Source organism: Camellia sinensis, chromosome 2, assembly GCF_055761805.1.
Source record: "Camellia sinensis isolate YWXY chromosome 2, ASM5576180v1, whole genome shotgun sequence".
Classification (NCBI taxonomy): domain Eukaryota; kingdom Viridiplantae; phylum Streptophyta; class Magnoliopsida; order Ericales; family Theaceae; genus Camellia; species Camellia sinensis.
In genome coordinates, this window is record NC_138962.1 from 165,850,181 (window position 1) to 165,870,461 (window position 20,281).

General features: G+C 39.9%; 1 protein-coding gene across 3 annotated transcripts in view; it reads right to left on the reverse strand.

Annotated features, from left to right (window-relative positions):
• LOC114308777 (beta-glucosidase 17) overlaps positions 1-9,719 on the reverse strand; it is a 36,099-nt gene extending 26,380 nt beyond the window's left edge. For 2 of the 3 annotated variants that reach the window (XM_028254439.2, XM_028254441.2), the window contains exons 1-2: positions 9,312-9,719; positions 8,966-9,035 (exon numbers count right to left, since the gene is read on the reverse strand). In XM_028254439.2, the coding sequence (XP_028110240.2) occupies positions 8,966-9,035; positions 9,312-9,470 (229 nt within the window). In that variant the 5' untranslated portion in view covers positions 9,471-9,719. Of the gene's footprint in view, positions 1-3,673; positions 4,645-4,726; positions 5,530-8,965; positions 9,036-9,311 lie in introns of those variants that run through there. The other variant, XM_082916051.1, reaches the window with a different exon arrangement.
• Between the last annotated feature and the right edge of the window lie 10,562 nt (positions 9,720-20,281).

Here is a 20,281-nt window from a genome sequence, read left to right on the forward strand (position 1 = left end):
TCACCCCGAAAGGCCTGTACTGTTACAGGGTAATGCCTTTTGGGCTGAAAAACGCAGGAGCAACCTATCAGAGGTTAGTGACAAAGATGTTTAAACACCTGATTGGCAAAACGGTAGAAGTTTACATCGATGATATGGTCGTAAAGACCAAGGAATCAAAAGGTCATCTTGCCGACCTAAAAGAGGTCTTTGACATACTCAAAAGATATCGGCTCCGACTCAACGCCTCAAAGTGCGCCTTCGGAGTTGGGTCAGGTAAATTTCTAGGATATCTAGTAACAAGAAAGGGCATTGAAGCCAGCCCAGACCAAATCAAGGCCATCCTGGAACTACAGAGTCCAACATCGGCAAAGCAAGTTCAAGTGCTCACTGGAAGGGCCGCAGCCCTAAACCGATTCATCAGCAGAAGCTCAGACAAGTGCAGACCCTTCTTTAACCTGGTGAAAAAAGCCACAGACTTCCTATGGACGGAAGAATGTGAAGCTGCCTTAGCCGACCTAAAAAAGTACTTGACCACAACCCCGGTCCTTTCTAACCCAATCCCAGGGGAGGAATTGTTTTTGTACTTAGCAGTCTCTGAACACGCAGTCAGTGCAGTGCTAATCCGAGAGGAAAAAGGGGGGCAAAAGGCTGTCTATTATGTAAGCAAGACTCTGGCTAACGCGGAAACAAGGTACCTACCACTGGAAAAATTAATGCTAGCCTTGGTAATGGCCTCAAAGAAATTGAGCCATTACTTTCAGGCACACAAGATTGTGGTTCTAACAGAACACCCGCTGAAATCCTTATTACATCAAGGAGACTTAACAGGAAGGATAGCAAAATGGGCAGTAACACTAGGCCAGTTTGACCTAGAATTTAGGCCAAGAACAGCAATAAAGGGCCAAGTTTTGGCCGACTTCGTCGCAGAACTCACACCTGAAGGCATCACACCTCGGGCTCCGTCGAGCCAAGATGAGCATCGGCCCGACAAGCAAAAAGAATCCCAGTCAAAGACAAAAAAGCAAGAGAAAGAAAAGCTCAGACCATGCAGCATCTACATCGGCGATTCATTCAGACTATTCGTCGATGGAAGTTCAAACCGCCAGGGAGCAGGAGCAGGAGTACTGCTGATATCTCCAGATGGAGAAATTGTAGAACAGTCCATTCGCCTGGGGTTCAAAGCCTCCAATAATGAAGCAGAATATGAAGCATTAATTGTAGGGCTAAAGCTAGCAGCAGCAGCAGAGGCAGACGAGGTAATTGTTTTTTGTGATTCACAATTGATTGTTAACCAATCAACAGGAGAATTTGCAGCCAGAGACGAAAGAATGTCGGCATATGCAAAGGAAGTCATCCGACTGGCAGCCCTATTCCAGAACTGCAGATTACTCCAAGTAAGCCGAGATGACAACACCCACGCCGACGCGTTAGCCAACTTGGCCAGCTCAATTCAAACTGGAAAAACAAGGACAATTATGATCGACTACATGTCGGCCCCGAGCATAGATAAACAGAGCATTGAACAAGAAGCAATGTGCGTGGGCCTTGGACCAAGTTGGATGGATGCAATCATTACATTCCTAAAAGAGGGGAAGCTGCCAGAAGACCATAAAGAAGCACATAAAATTAGGCTAAAATCTGCCAGATTCAGTCTAACAGCGGAAGGCCATCTCTACAGGAGGTCCTTCACTGGACCACTTTTAAGGTGCGTACATCCTTTGCAGGTTGAAGATTTCCTTTACGAGATTCATGAAGGAATTTGTGGAAGCCATGCAGGGGGCAGATCGTTAGCCCACAGGGCCATTACCCAGGGGTATTGGTGGCCCTACATGCAAAAGGACGCCGAAGCCTATGTAAAGAAGTGTGAACAATGTCAAAGGTTTGCACCTTTGATACATCAACCAGCTGCCGACCTAAACCCAGTATCCAGCCCTTGGCCGTTTGCCCAATGGGGCATGGATCTGGTTGGACAACTTCCCCAAGCAACTGGGCAAAGAAAATACTTGCTGGTAGCAACAGACTACTTCACAAAATGGATAGAGGCAGAACCTCTTGCCAAAATCCGAGATGTGGATGTCAAGAATTTTATTTGGAGAAACATAATCACCAGATTTAGGATTCCAAGAGCAATTGTTGCCGACAACGGGACACAGTTCGACAGCAAACTCATCAAAAACTTTTGTGCAAAATTCAAGATCAAGAATTATTTCTCAACACCAAGTTTTCCTCAAAGCAATGGGCAAGCAGAAGCATCCAACAAAGTAATCCTGGATGGAATAAAGAAGAGGCTGCAGGCAGCAAAAGGAAAGTGGGTGGACGAATTGCCCAACGTACTTTGGGCGTATCGGACTACGCCGAGAAGATCAACAGGAGAATCCCCCTTTGCCATGGCCTATGGCACAGAAGCAGTCATCCCATTAGAGATCGGCATCCCAGGGATCAGAACCCAGGGAGTAGAGAATGGCACCAACGACATACTCTTAGCCCGAGACCTGGATTTATTAGAAGAACGAAGAGAGAAAGCTGCAATTCAGCTCGCAGTATACCAGCAACAGCTTGCCAGAGCTTACAACAAGAAGGTTAATCCAAGAGATTTTCAAGTTGGCGACCTAGTCCTAAGAAAAGTCGTCGGGAACAAGAAGGATCCCAGGAAAGGCAAGCTTGGCCCAAACTGGGAAGGACCCTACAGAGTCACTTTAGTATTAGGCAATGGAGCATATCGGCTTGAGGACAATGAGGGCAAAGCATTGCCCAGACCTTGGAATACTTGTAATTTGAAATTTTTCTATCATTAGATAAACATCATTGTTTGGCCGATATTATCAATAAAGTCTTTTCAGAATCCTTTCAACATGATCGATTGATAAAGTTATGCATGGATGTTTTTGAAGACATATCAAACTCAGACAAAGCTAAGCCGATGTTATTCCTTAATCCACTTGTTGAAATTTGTAGCAATTTACAAGTTGGAATTAAGCTGATTCCTTATCTTCACTTGTTGAAATTTGTAGCAATTTACAAGTTGAAGTTAAGACGATGTTATTCCTTAATCCACTTGTTGAAATTTGTAGCAATTTACAAGTTAGAATTAAGCTGATTCCTTATCTTCACTTGTTGAAATTTGTAGCAATTTACAAGTTGAAGTTAAGCCGATGTTATTCCTTAATCCACTTGTTGAAATTTGTAGCAATTTACAAGTTGGAATTAAGCTGATTCCTTATCTTCACTTGTCGAAATTTGTAGCAATTTACAAGTTGAAGTTAAGCCGATGTTATTCCTTAATACACTTGTTGAAATTTGTAGCAATTTACAAGTTTATGTTAAGCCGACATACGATCACCCGCTGAGGTACACAGAAAGTTACAGGTTAAAATAAAGGCTAAGTATATTGTTCATTACTTGTTGAAATTTGTAGCAATTTACAAGTAGGTAAGATTAAGATAACCGTCTAAAACTTGTTGAAACTTAAGAAGGAGCTTGCAAAAGTTTACATTCCGAAATATATGTTCTATACTTGTTGAAATTTATGAAAAGATTGCAGGACAGTATCTTGCCGAAGTAAAAGTTTTATGGTTATACCCGAGGTATATAACCCCGAGAAGATTGCACAAAGGAAGCAACATGCAAAGGATTTTTTTCTAAGTACAAGACTATGCAGAAGCAGTCAACAGAATATCACAAGATCAAAACATCCAGAGAAAGAACTGTTGCAGTTACATATTGAAGAAACCACATCAACCAAAAGAAGGAGTTTTGCATTATCCAGAAAGTAAAGAAGTACAAAGTACAAGGTATAAAAAAAAAAAAAAAAAAACATTTTCAAGATTCTTCAGTATCAGCCACTGCAGGAACGGGGACCTCGGACGATTCAGGTGGAATCTCCTCGGCCACTTTCTCCGCTTGTATTTCGGCATCTATCTCTGCCAATGTTGTGTCAAGACTTCTTTCAGTCAGAAGACGGTCAGATGATAGATACCCTTGAACAGACTCCCTAGGCACTTCCTCAGCATCATCACCCCCCTCATCTTGAGTTAAGTCCATAACCTGCTCAGCATGAGGAGGGGACTTGGCTTCGGCAGCATTCTTGGGTTTTCTCACCAAGGCCTCACCATCATCTTTTTCTTCATCTTCATCCACGGCCTCGGCCCCAGACTCTGATCCACCTTCAGGAGGAGGTGGAGGAAATGGTAAAGGAATAGCGTCGGCCTGGCGCAATGGCGAGTCAGCAGGAAGATCAAGCTTCTTTATCAAGGACATCCAACCAAGGGAAAATCCCCTGTTGCATGCCTGCCTGACTTGAAGCTTGTAGTCTTCTGCGACGTCGGCCATACCTTGAGCATAGGCCTTTTCGTCGGCCTCTTTGATTTCGGCCTCTTTAATGGCCAGAGCTTGCTGGAGTTCTTTCTCCGCTTGGGCCTTCTGAACCTCGGCCTCTCTCTTCTCGGCCTCAGCAACCTTTCTAACAGCCTCAGCAGCTTCGGCCTTCTCAAGAGCTAAAGTTTGAACCTTCGTTGCAGCCTCGGCCTGATCCTCCAATTTTTTCATTTTTGCTTCAAGGGCCCGTATCTCTCTCTTCATTGAAGATGCTTCCCTTTTCATATCAACCAACCTTTGACGATTTTCAAAGGATTGTATGGAAAATGAGTGGGCATGCTGAATGGCCTGCAAAAAGAACAGAAATGTGAGACAGTACTCTCAGTGAAGAACGGAAGAAAAAATCACAAGTACAAATAGAAATACTTACTTGAGCAGAGTGTTGGAGCATAAGAGCGTAATTTTCATACTCACTAAGCTTGGCATTTCGCTCCAAGTCATTTGGTAGAAGAAGAGCAGTGCTAAGGGCGACAGCAACGTTGATATCGTCAGCACTTTCACTAGCCATAATAGGCCTATCCTCCAGGGAAAGATCAGGGGCCCAGGGGACGTCGGGCTTCTTCGAAGCCGAGGTCGTCGCAGACGATGACCTTGGCTGCTTTGATTGTGTAGACCCTGAGGGTTGGCCCTCAGCAGATCTCTTTGTTGAAGTAGAGGCTGATTTTTTACTTTCAGCTAGCTTCGAAATCGGCAAAGCATCCTCAGCCTCGGCATCTGTAGCCTTGGCCTTAGGCTGAACCTTTTTAACTCTCTTTGGTTTGGGTGGGAGCATTGATTGCGTTGGTGCGGCTTCGGCGTCAGTTGGGAGATCGGCAAGAAGGTCTTGGACGACAGGCCTTGGACGAACCATTTCGGCAGTCTTTACAAGCTTTCGTCGGCGTTTACGTTCAGGAATTGGTATTAAGTAGGGGGCCGAAGTTGATGGAAGATTGGCTGGGTCAGATGTGGACTCTTGATCTGTTCGGGATGTAGAAGCAGTTAAGGTTGTGGCTGTGGGTGGAGAAAGACTCTTCTTCCTTTTTCTTGGGACGTCGGGTAAGGTGGATTTGTATGTAGGGATGAAGTTTAGTAATACTGGGGCTTTTCGTTTATGGATTGGGAGGCCAAGAAGTGTTTTCAGATCTGTTCCTGGGAAGAAGGATTGGCGAAAATTTTTCGGTGGCTGATGAAGATCTGCAAAGAAACAGACGTCAGAAACAAAGTATTAAAGTCTTAAATAAAAACAACTAAAGTGTTGACTCAGGGCTCTTACTCTTGCCCTCTGTAATTGTTCGAGGAAGAGGGTAGAGGTGGACATCTTCATCTGGGCCAAATTCCCAATTTCCAGAAGCAATGAGAAAATCATCTCCAGCCCCCTTGTTGGAGTCTGGGAGGTCGGCTATAATTTTGTACTGAGTGGATCTCGGCTTAAGGTAATAGACAAAACCCCTATCCTTCAGATCAAGAGGGCACATGGTATAACAATATTGAAGGTCGGCTAGGGTGATTCTAAGGTTTTCTTGCCTAGCTAAGGCAATAATACCGTTAATTACCCTATAGGAATTGATAGTAAGTTGCATAGGGTTCAGCTTATAGAAATGGAGAACTTGACGAAAAAGGGGATCGAGTGGAAGCCGAAGTCCACATTCGGTAAAAGCAACTATTGAAAAAGGCATTGTGTGGTCTGTGGGCATGATGGTATCATTATCCCCAGCCAGCTTAAGATGAACATCGGCTGGGATAGAGAATTCTTGCCTAAAGTATTCAAGTTTTGTCGGGGTATTTACCCTATGCCTCCACATACCCATTATGTTGGCTTAAACTAAGAGGAATATGTTTCAGAAGGTGGACGTTTTTTCAGGTTTCCCTAAAGATTAAGGGTTCCACAGACAAATCCCAAATCTATAAGGTATGAAGATAAAGATCGAGGGCACAGATCTGGGGCAGATACAAAAAAGAGAAAACAAAGATGAAGTTTCAGATTCAAGAACAGAGGTATAGTTCTCAGAAACAATAGAAATACAGAAAAAATCAAGGACAACGGCAAAGAGAATGATGAAAAAGCATAGAAGTTCAAGGTAAAAGCCACAAATTCAAGATACAAATAAATCCAAGACCTCGAACAAGATCAGTAATGGCAACAGACAAACAAAAGCACATAAAGAGAATGAAAGAATTAAAGGAAAGGGTCTTACCAGGACAAATGAAGCCGAGGCAGTGCTCGCCGAACCCAGAAATTGATTGCAACAGCAAAGAGGGTTTTTTCAAGAATAAGGGATTAAGAGCAGTTCCAGAAGAAAGAATGGAGCAATGGCAGATTCGAAGAAGAATGAGTTTTCAGAGGGAGAAAGAGCAAGAAGACGGAATGAAAAAGTGAAGAAAAGATAGAGGCAAAAGAAAAGTTTTGTCAAAAATGTGAAACGGCGGCAAAATTAGGGCAATCATTACGCCTAGGGTAACGCACGCGTCAGACGGCGCAGACGAAATGAACAGACAGCTTCAGGCGCGTCACTGACACGCTCCAATAAAGACGAAACACGTAAAAGAAACAGTTAGATATGCATGACAGCTCATGCGCATGGGAGAATACGATCGAAGCCTTGTTCTCCGAAGAGAACACGTCGGCTGAAAGTAGATAATCTTGGCTAAATAGTTTTTGAGCCATTACTCAGAAAAGAAGTGACAAAATTTCGGAATAGGTTCCATCACCTCAGAATGCCGAGGTAATAGAACCTAGGGGGCAGTTGTGGGATATATTTTCTGAATACCAACACGTGGCATGGTGACGCCGACGTGTCAGCCGAGGTGCCACGTGCCTTGGTAGTTAAGCCGAGGTAATCTCGGAGAAGCCGAGGTCATCTCTGAAGATATCGGAATCCGAGATAAGGGGCAAGAGTCCTAAGGCAAAGAGGGGACTTAACCAAGATAAGGATAAAACTCTTAGGGAGTTTATCTTTATCTCTTGAAGAGTCCAGAGTAAACAGTAAATTAGAGTCCATAGAAGTCATACTTCTAGTGGGATTTGGATTGAGTATATTATAAAAGAGAGGCACCCCCGTGGGTCTAAGGTATGTAATTGATATTTTGAGTATTCAGTTTAGTATTTGATTATCTTTAAGAGATATACTGACTTGATCGTCGGAGTGCCCCGGGTGGAAGAACCACCGCCGGAGCTTTTTTCTTTCTGTTTCAGGTTGCTAAAGCCATCTATTCTGCTTGTGCTCTCCAGCTGATCACTAAACGGGCAGTGTGGTCAGATTTTCACCCACACAATTATAAAAATTAATATTATTCAAGCTTAACTGGTGATCAAATTGATCATTGTTTGAGATCGACTTAAAAGGTAAATAGTCAATTTTGAACACAATTTTAAGCTAATTAAATTTTTAAGTAAAACTTGAACAACCTATTTTACTCGACTCGACTCGCTTTATTTACCACCCTAGTTAGGAAGAACTTGGATTACGGAATTGCCCATAACTTCTTTTTTGAAAAGAAAAAAAAAAAGAAAAAAAGTGTGTTAAAGTGTTTGGTGCTATTTTTATTTATAGCTTATAAGTTGGGAGAACTAATTACGAGAAGCAGATAGAGATGTACTTTTAGTTTTTGTTTTTAATTATCAACTTTTAATTTGTAAAAAGTTACTCCAAACAAGCTTATAAACTTAACAAAAATAATGGAATACTAACATATGTATCAACAAACACATCAACTACACATAATATTAAGTTATTCCAATATCAAGTAGTGAAACCACCTGTAATTCTCGTCTGTTAATTGGTATGTCATTATCATATTTGTTAGTATTTCTAAAGTATAGCAAAAGTGACAACCATAACATCAAATAACAAAATTTTCCTATTTTAATCTCCATCCATTTACATATAAAAACAATAATACAAATTAAAAATAAAAAAATGCTTGAACAAGAAAATTAATAGTCTACAATCATGGTAGGTTTAGGTCACTTTCAACTAAAATAAAATTCAAATACATTCTCACAGTTCATAACATTTCTGTTTAAAAAATGTTATATCTTCAAAGCAAATATAAAAAATAAAAAATTGTCCGTAATTGAATTTATGCTATACCGCACACTAACACAGAAACAAATTTTGAATAATTTCTGAATGGAAAATGATTCATTCCTTAATTTTATTCCTCCAATTTCATTTTCAATGATGTGAATTAAAGGAGATAAAGAGGAGAGAAGAAGAATGTGAAACTGTTTCATATTGGAGGTGAAATTGAAAAACAAAATTAAAAGATAGCTCTGTTTGGTAGAGCTTTTAAAGTTTAATTATACCCTTTAATTTGAGTGTGCTATTTGGTTACAGTTTTAGAAAATTAATTCTACACTCACTTTTCAAAATACTTTTCAAAACACTCACTTTTTAATATCATATGTCACATCACTCAATTCAAACTCTTTTTAAAACTCAAAACAAAACAAATTTTTTACACTTAAATCATAATTTCAAAATCCACAAACTCAAAATATAACTCTATTCTCAAATCATAATTTTAAAACCCTATCAAACACAATGATTTCACTGTATCAATAGTTGTTCCACTTTAATGCACGTGGTCGTGCGGATGGTGTACATGCGAGAGAGAGAGAGAGAGAGACCTGGATAATTGTGAGTGAAGGTATCCCATATGCTGAGTCCCCTACCATCCTGGAATGCTGCTCCTTCAGACTAAACAAGACATATAAGTTTGAATATCAATGAACAATGAATACAATTTACAAATGATCAAAAGGAACTAAATAAATGGTATTGCTTAGAAGCTCAATAGTTCATATAGCTGTCTCGTGGGACGGTAAGAAAGTCGGAGATTTAAGGTTCGAATTGATGAAGCAACTGCAACCTTTTCTTTTTAATCTAATTTACCAACTTCCTAACTTCCTTATCGTATGCGAAGGAGAAAAAAATAATGTCTATTTTCATAGAGAAAATGCATAAATGGCACACCTGATATGAAGCCGAACTCGCTCCGAATACGAAACCAGCTGGAAAACTGCTCCGGTTGAGCGTCTCCGCTGACTCATAACTCTGTTTTGCACAATCTGTGCTAGACAAAATGCAGGCCAAGATTAGAAAGCTCAAGTGATGAAGACCCCTTGTTGCCATTGTTAACTCTTTTGCTCAATTATCAAAAACAATTAGTATATAATAACAAAACTAGAGGGAGTGATATTTTTTTTTGATCGGCGACTAGAGGGAGTGATATGACGAGTTTGGAACTATTGGTTTTGATTCAAACATTCGCCATCACACAGATAAAAAGACAAAAGGACTTTTCCTTCCCATTTATTATTGTTGTCGTTCAAAGCAATTCACCAATAATTTTTTTTTTTTTTTTGGGACCAATAATTGTTTGCTTATGGCCCTGTTTGGGAAGTGCATTTATGGTTTTTTTTTTTTTTTTAAGTTAAAATCTATAAAAAGATAAAATAGACTAAAATAGTTAATAGTATAAAATATTACATTAAACTCATAATCATTTCACTTTTTCTTTTATAAATATCACATCTAATAAAAAAAAAATTTAACTATATTTTTAAATATAAAAATTTTAACTTATTAAAATAATTAAAACTTGAAATAATTTAGTAAAATGACCTACTTCTCGAGACAAATTGTGCATTGAGATCCGCATGGACAGGTAGTTATTCCACGCGGAAGGGGATGGGCAGGTGACACCCCATACCTTACTACGAGGCCTAGTGTAGCTTTTTGTAATCTAAAAGTTTATAATTAAAAAAGAGAGGTTTAGAGTGCCTCCCTCATACTTTTTACATAATTACTTTATTTAAGTTAAATGTATCTATAAATTATATATAAAAATAATAAGTGTATCAAATAGTTTAACATAAACTTGTAAAGGAAAAAAAATTATAAGAATCAATTTATTTTTACTTTAATCTATTTACAGGGACTACAAAAATCAATGAATTAGATTCTCAAACTAGAGTGCGTGGTGAAATGGACAGTCCAATCCTCAAAGAGGAGGAGACAAGTGCTGTTCATATATATAACCCTATTTATGTTGTAATTGCTTTGAATGTATCTATCTATACTTTAATAAAAATAAAACGTTGTCTCTTCGAAGTGAAACGTTTAATCTATTTTTCTTATATTTTAAAAATTTTACGATACTAAAAAATACACACGTCATTTTGTGATTAGTACAAAATTCAATTTATATAAAATAAGTTATCTCCTCGTATATGAATAATCATGATTTGTTCCCTTTTTGGTCTAAGCAAATTAATAAAAATAAATAGTATATTGTCATGTAATCTAGTGAGATAAAAAAACATTAAAAAAATGATATAAAGCAGTCCTCATTTTTAAATTAATATGATTTGTCACAATATTATTAGTATGGCTCCTTAAATCGCTTTTTTCCTCAAATAGATTACAAATAGGGAATGACTCCCCTCCATACCACTATCTTCCATACTCCTCCATGCTATATTTTATGGGTCTTATTTCGGATCCATAGTGATAATCCGCGTCGTTCATCTCGTAAATCTCGCAATGAAGACTATTTGTGCAAAAAATCAATTTCATCATGTTATGTTCTCTGTCTTCGCAATCCCGTGTTACGAACACATTTGAGTTGTATTTGCTTATTTCAGTGATATTATTGTGAGATTCTAAGTGTTAGCATGAATCCATATTCGATCCTTTAGTCTTCTAAATCAAAATCATTAAAATGCCTAGTTAAGTCTTCATGGACCACTCGAGCGATCAAAGGTGTACTCTAGCGAACTTTTGACCTTTGTAGCATCTCAGATTGAGCTATGAGATACTGAGAGGCTTCAATTATAGCTCGAGCAATGGTTTGTGCACCCGAGTGAAGAGTCAATTCATTGGTCATCATTGCAGTTTAGGGTTTGTTAGAACTACCTTTCTAGACATACTGTTTGAGTGATCTATGTGACTTTGTTGAGCTATAACTGCCTCAGATCCCTAATTCTCTGGCGATCTCATCCAACTTTCTCTCTAAAGACTCCAAAAAGAGAGTGTGATCTACATGAGAGTGTTTGTTTGATTTCCTTGATGTCTTTGTAAGATTGTCACATCTCATCGACTAGCTTGCTCACATCAAGGGGCTTTTGTTGAATCAACCTTTTTCACATTACATCAGTAGATTCCAAAGGGTTTGAGCTTGGAGGCTTTGGAGAATTTCAAAGCGGCTCATCATCATGGATTCTACATTAACGTTGTGGAATTAACGTTGGTTGAAGCAATTTTGTGATGAAGATGGTGATGGAAAAGGCACAATAAGTTGAGTTCAATTCGAGTGTGAATTCGTTAAATAATAGAGAGATCTCTTGTATGCCTGCATAGTCTTCTTAGTGGATTTTTTTGTGGCGTTGACTCATAATTTTTTTTTTTTTTTTTTTTTATCAAAATTGGAGATTATCCAATTGTGATTTTTCCACGTTAAATCGTTTTTGTTTGATTGTCAATCATGTAGGATCAATCTACATTTGTAGTGGCTTGTTGATTTAGATTGTTCTTTGTTTGGAGATTTTGGTGATTTGAATTTTATCATAGATCATGAATCACATAACTTAGGTTTTTTACATCAGATATAAATAGACACATGAACAAATTATATATATGTATATATTTTAACTGATGGTAACTATGAGTTTAAACTTTAGCCATCTATTTTGTAAAGCAAAATGTAATTTGTTTATCTATTCATCGATATTTAATGAAATTGATTTTTTCACAAATCGTCTTCACTGCGAAGTCTACAAGATGAATAGCTCGAATTATCATTGTGGACCCAGTATGACACCATAAAAAGTATGGGAGAGTTTAGAGGATAATGATATGGATAGTAGCCATTCCCAATATTATTTGGAAGAAAACATATTTTATATAAGCCCATTAATTTTTTTTAAAAAAAATTTGTATTGTGAGTCCCAAATTGAATGCAAAGCTTAAATTTAAAATTTTTCAAGCTTCAATATTTCTCAAATCATTGATCAAATTTTTACAGCAAAACTTTTTCTTTTCTTTTTTTTTTAAAAATAAAATAAAAATAAATAAACAATGCAATATGTACAACAACAAAACATAGAAAATATATTGTATGACTAAGATTTTTTTTTTTCAAAGTTTGGCTGACAACCCAACGAATTTCAACCAAACGAAATATTTTATGTGCTTTATATTATGTTTGTGTGCATTTAACATTTCTGTGGGTGTTGAATTTGAATCTCAAAATCAAATCGAATCTTTTCGCCGAGATATTGGGAATTAAGTCGTAGAGCACATGTAGAAATAGAGAAGCCCAATACTTGCACATAAAAAGACAACAAGACCGGTAGCTCATCCACACGGGGACACTTCAATGATCAAATCAGTCAAACAATCTCTCAAAGATATCAGCACAAATAAACACACTCGTTTAGAACATACCTTAGACCCACAGGGGTGCTTTCTTTATATAGCAATTGGTGCCCTACTTCCCCCTAGAAGTCTTACTTCATGAGACTCTATCTTTTACAATGATATTACTTATTGAAGACTTCTCCTATTTAGATTAGGATCAACTGCCTTAAGTGTCCAACCTTATCCAAACAGGTGGCCTCACATCAACTAGGATTCTTGTACTCTATCCAAATATATCGGATTCCGATATAATCACATCATATCTCGGCAATCTAGATTACCCACATGGCACCTCGGCATAACCTAAGCTACGTGGACAACTCCAAAATTATGTCCCCACAACTTCTATTTAAAAATTTTCTAACTTAATCATTTAATTTAGAAATGAGTATAGCATTGTTCTATTTTTTTTTTTTTAAATCTCTAAACTCATGGCATCTCTCTCTAAGCCTTTCTCCCTAAGCCTTTTGTTGAGTGTGTGACTTGGGGTGGAGAGGGGTTCTGGCCACCGGCCTCCTCTTTCCTCCTTCCACCTCATTTTTCTCTTTTTCTTTGTTTTTTTACTTAATAATATTGGAAGCTTATCCTTCCAACCCTTTTCGGCGCCACCACAACCACACCGCCACCAGATCTACCACCTTCCCTCCTCCATGGATCCACCCTCACTAGATCTACCTCATCTCTTTCAAATCTGTCTCGGGCCACCGATGTTGCGTTACCTCTTCTTGTTTCCAATCTTTAGAATCTAACATTTGGCTTGCACCCACATTTTCACCCTCGCGCCCAAAACTTTAAGGTTTGGTTTCAGATCTCCTCACAATCCAAAGATCGGTGTTGTTTAACACATTCGTTTCACGTTAGGCGACCAACTCAACCTCAATGTTCTATCTTGACCAATGGATGTGGGGTCTTTAGATTTCAAGTTGAAGGTTGTGGTATAATGGAGTTTTGGATGCATTTGGCGACTTGGACCTAGTTGCTTTCGGTTTGTTTTTTTATTTTTTTATTATTTGCTGTAATAATTCTTCTTGTGTTCAAGTTGTATCCCTCCTTTGTGAGGGATTTTTTCCCTCTTCTATGGAGGTTAGGATTCCTCTTATAAAAGTTTGTTATCTCTTTATGAGATCTTTTACTATTGTTGTACGAAATTGATCCAATTTTTTATCGATTTTACAATAAAATTTTCTCCCCAATTTAAAAATATATATATATAATTTAGAAAAGATTTTCCCCCCACGTATCTCTCATATATATAATCATCCACTAACTTATTTCTCTTCTTCAATCTATCATTATTATATGTCTACTGAGAGGGTAATTTTTGGGAAAAATTGGGCCGAGCTGCAAGTTGGGCTTTGAGGCCCAAAACGCCAAGGACTAAGTAAGAAAGCCGTAAAGGACACTCCGGCCCAGAGAGCAATGTTACTCCGGCTGGGAGAAGTAAATGTTACTTCGGCCCAAGAAAGAGTAAAACTACTCCGGTCTGGAGGCAACTCACAGTTAGGCCGATCTCAGAGTTAGTCCGGTCGTGACTTACAATGGTTAGGTCGGTCAGAACTTGTTACTTGGAAGTCTGATCTAAGCGCATCAAGGTTGAACAGGGCAGCCGAAGTAAAGATTTGGAGGAGAGGACCGAGCTAAGGATAGTTCGGCCTTCTGTGACTCGATATAGCCAAGTTTACTTCGGTCGAAAGGAAGTTCGGCCGTAAAGAAAACCATCCCACTTGGTTTGAGCAGTGGGGGAGGGTGTAAAAGGATAAGCATTATCCTTAAGAGATTGAATCCTAGGAGGACTCTGTATGGAGAAATACAAGTCCTACTAGGATTGTGCCATATGAAACTTATAAAAGCTCACAAGCATCACCTTGGAGGAGGTAATTGAACACAATCTTTCTGAGAACTTAGAGATTTGTCTATTTGTCAAGTTTTCTGACTTAGGCATCGGAGAGGTTTCCGGCACACACCCGCCGGCTAGCTCACGTTTGTGTTTTCAGGTGACAAAGCGACGTCGTACGGAGGAGCGTGGACTTGGTCAACAGGATTATACGAGGAGAATTATTTCCTCCCCGTACATCTACCAACTTTTCCCCTTTATCAAGCGATTAGTATTTAAATATTCCTATTTTCTACATCTATTGTATATGGATAAATAACTTTCTCTAATCGGATTTATTTCTGTTTATAGGCTGGTGTTTTTTAAAACCTACATCACATCTTCAATAGGATTTCAAATTGTATTCCTTTTTACGATCTCAATATTAATATCAATGGGGGTTGAGGTTTCATTAAGGCATGAGTTGTTCGGTACCAATCAATCCATCTATAAAAACAAATATGTATAAAAACAAAAAACAAAATACAAAAATTGTCTAGCTAGTATTCAATCAAGTAGTGTTTTAACAAGCAAGATTAATAGTGGGAATTAATAATTCATGAAATAATATAAGAGTGGTTATTCAGCTGGATCAATAGTTATAAGCGAATAGGGAATCTCTTCCACCCAATTTGGTGGATAGAATGTCAATCGGACTGTAATCTTAATAATAAAAATTGTAACCAAACACGGTAATATAAATCTTTTAGATTAATTATCTCAATCATATATTATAATTCACCCAATTAAACAAGCCGTTAATGAATTGAACGCTACGATAGTTCATTGAAAAAAGGGGCAAAGAAAGACAACCAAAACAAAAAGACAAAAGGCAAAACAAAATAATAATAAAGATAAATACTTTTACATTTTTATTAAAATCTCGCATTGGTAATTTTATTTTAAATTGTGATAGTCAACTCCTATACTTTAAATTAATTCCAATCACACCCTTCCATTCATCCATGTTAAATAAAGTTAATGAAAATTGAAAGTTGACGGATTAAAGTAAGATTTTGATGAAAATATGAGAACTAAAGTAAGATTTTAGTGAAGGAAAATGACTTGGACCCCCACAAGGGGGCACTCCCTTGACCCTCTCTCTCTCTGATTGGTCAATTTTTCTTTTCTTTTCTTTTCTTTTCTTTTTTCCTTCTCCTCCAATCACCAGCTACCACGTGTGTGTAAGGGTGGTGATTGAAGGAGGTCTCAATCATTTCTCTTTAGTGAAAGTGTAAAAGCACTAATGAGACAATACATATGCTTCAAATGACAATTTTTGTCAACTTTGTTAATAATTGATGAATAGAGGGGTAAGATCGTAACTTGACTTAAAGTATAAGATATTAACTATTATAATTAAAAGTTTAAGAATTAAAGTGAAACTTTGGAGACTAGGGGTAATTTATGGTTCCTGTGGTGCTTGCCATTAAATTATTTGGGGTATTTATTCATAAATTTCTTTTCACTCACTTATGTTTTACTTAGTTCAAATTATTTTCTTATGAGTGGTGCTACATGCACCAATTAGTGTGCTAACTAGTATACCAACACTAGTTATAACATTATTATTGGCCCCACTCATTATACAAATTACAAATACCAAGAATATCTTTAATTATGTCATATCATCAATTAGTACACAAATTAGTACACCAATTGATGCATATAACATTAGTCATTTCTTATATTCTAATAAGTCTTATAGGTGACATAATACACATTAATATTACATTGATAGTGTCAAATTTATTTAATATGAATGTTCACATCACTAAATTGTTAATGGTTCAATTTATTTGATATGAATGTTCACATCACTAAGTTGTTAAGGGTTCAAAAAATATTTGTAAGGGTAAAATTATCCATAAAATACTTTCAATATGAGGATTAAAATTTAATGGATCAAATGTTCAAAATAATAGAACTTATTAAAACAGAACAATACTTTATGGACTAATTAAAAAACAAGTAATTGAAAGAGAGTTTTTTTTAATAAATTCTCCAGAATTTCGATCCTTCACATCATCCATGACGACCTAAAATTTGCCTGAATAATTAGTACTTTCTTTAAGAATGGAGAAAAAACCATGCTACATGAAGAGGCCTGCTGTTGAAGCTACAGATTTCTTCAATTTCATATTGCGATCTCGAAGATTTGTTTCCAAAAGCATTTAGAATTGAAACCTTAGCAATCGCAATCCAAACTCTAGCATTTGTAATCCAAATCATAGTCTACTCCAACTGATTTCAGAATTTAAAATATGGCAAAAAAGAATAAGTTATATCTAATCGATACTCTACTCTAATCCTTCTTCAATATCTTATTCTTGTTGTTGATTGCATTGCTTATTTGTTCAGATATCGCTGCAAAATTCATTGTATTCAAATTAATTGCAGCAAGTCACTTGATTCTCAATTTTGTTTAAGAGATTCAAATCGAACTAATTAAAATTATTGTACGGGGGCGAAATATCCTCAGCTTTCCGTACTCCTTGCACTTCAAGCTTCTCTTGACGGCGTCTACCTGGTAACACAGAAACGGTGAGCTGCCCGGCGGTGGTATGCCGGATAGACCCTCTGACGATCAAGTCAGTCCACTTGAGGAAGGAGAAGACAGATAGAGAGAGAGTATTTTCTTCCTGGGGGAGAGGTTACATACCTCTAACGTTCGTCCTCCTCCCTATTTCAAGGCTGGCCATGCAGCCTCAAGATTATGCGCGTACTACCTCTGCTGTCCTTCCCAAGATAGGTGGCAGTACTCGCCTCTCACCACCTTACGCGTGTAAAGGCTTAGTCCTCCCGACAGTACACGCAGAACTGCCTAACGGTATTGAGGCATACGTGAAGCAGATGTCCCTTCCCTCGTGCCATTAGCCCAGGTGGCATACCTGACCGCAGTACCACGACCGGCCTATCTCCCATGAAGAATTATCGCTACAGGGTCTCAACTGCGCTATGCTCCACCGGACTGCCCCTTGGCAAAGGGGCGGCGGGGTGACGCCCATGGACCGGGCTGGAGTTGACCGGTTCGTCGTGGCATACCGGTCGCGAGGCATGCCGGCCTCCGTCCGTTCTACCTTCATCCGAGGTTCTTTGGAATCTGCCCATCTCGGCTCATCGGTCAGAGACGTACCAAGCCTTGCTTGTCCATAGTTTAGCCCGAGCTATCTGTAGCCCGGTCTCGCCACTTGGCTGTGTGCACTGCCGGATATTTGGGAGTCGCAGCTCGGCCAGGCTTAGTTCACGCCGGTCAGCCGGTCTTTAAGAGCGAGCAAAACAGATCTGTGCCGTCTTAGCTCGGCCGTACTAACGGCGCAAATCTCCCCTCTCAATTGCCCCTTAACCCCATCCGACCTAGTCGTGACTGGGGTTACCATCGTAACCGAGCTAACGGATGAGTTATGCCGTCACCAAGCCGAGCATGATTGGGGGCATATCTGTCGTCGAGCTGTCTCGTTTGGTCTGCCATTTCCTCCGCAGTCTCATCAAAGGTCGTACAGCCGTACTGACAGCCGCATTTCCAGTGCCATGTGGCTTCACGCCACTGGGTCGTACAGCCAGCTGTTCTGCACGCGCAAAATTCAAATGGCGCAGCCGTTTGGGGTTCCTTCCCCCCTCTTTTGTATTCCAACGAAGGGCCTAAAACCCTTCACTTTCGCCTTCTCTTCCACACAAGCCCTAAACCTCCCCAGCTTTCGAACCACTGCCATTGCTGTTTCTGTGCCATATCCCCCATTTCAAATCCTTTCGAAGGCCACCATCGAGCTCTTGAGGTCGCGTTCACCCTCGCGCCTGTCCTTCTGGTAAGTCACACTACCCCCCCTTGCATCTTTTGCTTCTACTTCTCAAAGTTTTTCCATGCATGTTCTTCATTCCCGTGTCACTGTGCTTCGTATTTTTGTTTATTTTTGTCTGTAACCACCAGTGCCCCCTCTCTTTGCTTAGAACCTGCACACCCTAGGGCAAATGGTAACCTTGAGAATAGGAGGGGGCCTCTGAACCCCCCGTTCCTCCCTGGTTCAAACGAGTACGCCCCACTTCTGGGATGAACAGCTGAAATCTGGGTAGAACCGAGCTAAACACTCATTTAGATCCATTGGTAGGGCTATAGCCGAGCAAAAACTGGTTTGTGGCTTCTTACAGAGGTCTCAACCGGGCAGGATACTTTAATTAGATTGGTAAATAGGAAGCACCGAGCTGAATACCCCATAAAATTCGCAAATTGGAATGAACCGAGCTAGGAGATCGAGCAAGTAATCTAGCCGAGATAGGGGTCAGGCCAGTAAAACACCAAAAATCCTTTTACTGAGCTATTTCCAATAGGAGCCGTGGAATTTATGCCGCGCTAACCCTTAGCCTCATTTTTTAACAATGCAGAACAAATAGGCCCGACCAAGCCAGCCCAGCACTAACTGGTGGAGGTCAGAGTCCGAGCAGACCCACCAACATTTTTGACCGAGATATACACTATATCCAATAAGACCGAGATAGATGGGCAAGTACCCTATATGGTTAGCTCGCCCGGTGCGATAGCCGAGTTTCGCAGGGATTACAACATCCCAAATGACGTCATCTTAGAGCTCGCCAAAAAAGGAGACACCCCTTGGGGAGATCTAGACCGATGCCCCTTTACGGTCGTGCCAATAGTAAAGGGAGGTCTCCGCTTCCCAGTCCAGCCTTTGATTTGCGAGTTTTTGAGGCAGACAAGGCTTTGCCCGACCCAAGTTTCAAATAACACTTACAAAATAATAAACGGGGTCGCCGAACTGAACCGGAGGCTCGGTCTAAATCTTGGTTTGGCTGAAATTTTCCATCAGTATAGTCTTAGTAGAAATAAGAGCGGGTTTTGCTGGTACCTCAAAGTGAAGAAGGGCCGAGCAAAATTAATAGAGGGTAACCCGGACAAGGAGACCAACGACGACGACTTCCTGTGGGTGTCCGGTCGCTATGAAGACACCGAGGCACCCATTCCGGGATGGTATATTAGAAAGGATTTTGGTAGTGCCGGTGAGTTGCTCGGCTGACCGCGCTATTTTCTTTATGTATCAATTATTTTCCATGCCGATCTAACACTCGTCTTCTTTTTGCAGATAAGTACCTAGCAACAGACTACTACCGGGCCAACCAAGAGGCCATCAGAGTCCTACTGCGCCATCCTGTCGAGGAGAGGGAGGCTTCGAAATTGCTCGGCTTCGATCAGACCTACCATTACACCGCGCCGCATAGGAGCCGGGTTACCGATTTTCTGCGTGCGCCAACCCCAGAACCGGATCCAAACCTACCACCGATCAGGCTTATTCCACTCACCGTCGAGCAGGAAATAGCGAAAATCAGGGCCATCAAGTCCTTGATCACCGGGGAAGAAGACGAGCCCCAGAACGTAGAGGCAACCGGTGGGACATCCTCCGCACCCGTCGTGCAGGGAGATGGGGTAGTGCTGGCGCTTGCCAGCGAGCAGCCAGCTGGTCGGTCCAAGAAGCAGCCGAGGAACGAGAAAACTGGGCCGCGTCTGGCGGATGAAGACTCCGCCGATCACATCTCTACCGAGCTCAGGGACCAGACCGAGCAACCATGGACCAGCAAATCCAAGGGCCCAGCCCCCCCGGTCTGGGCACCCGAGTTCAAATACCAAGGCCGAGCAGTTTCT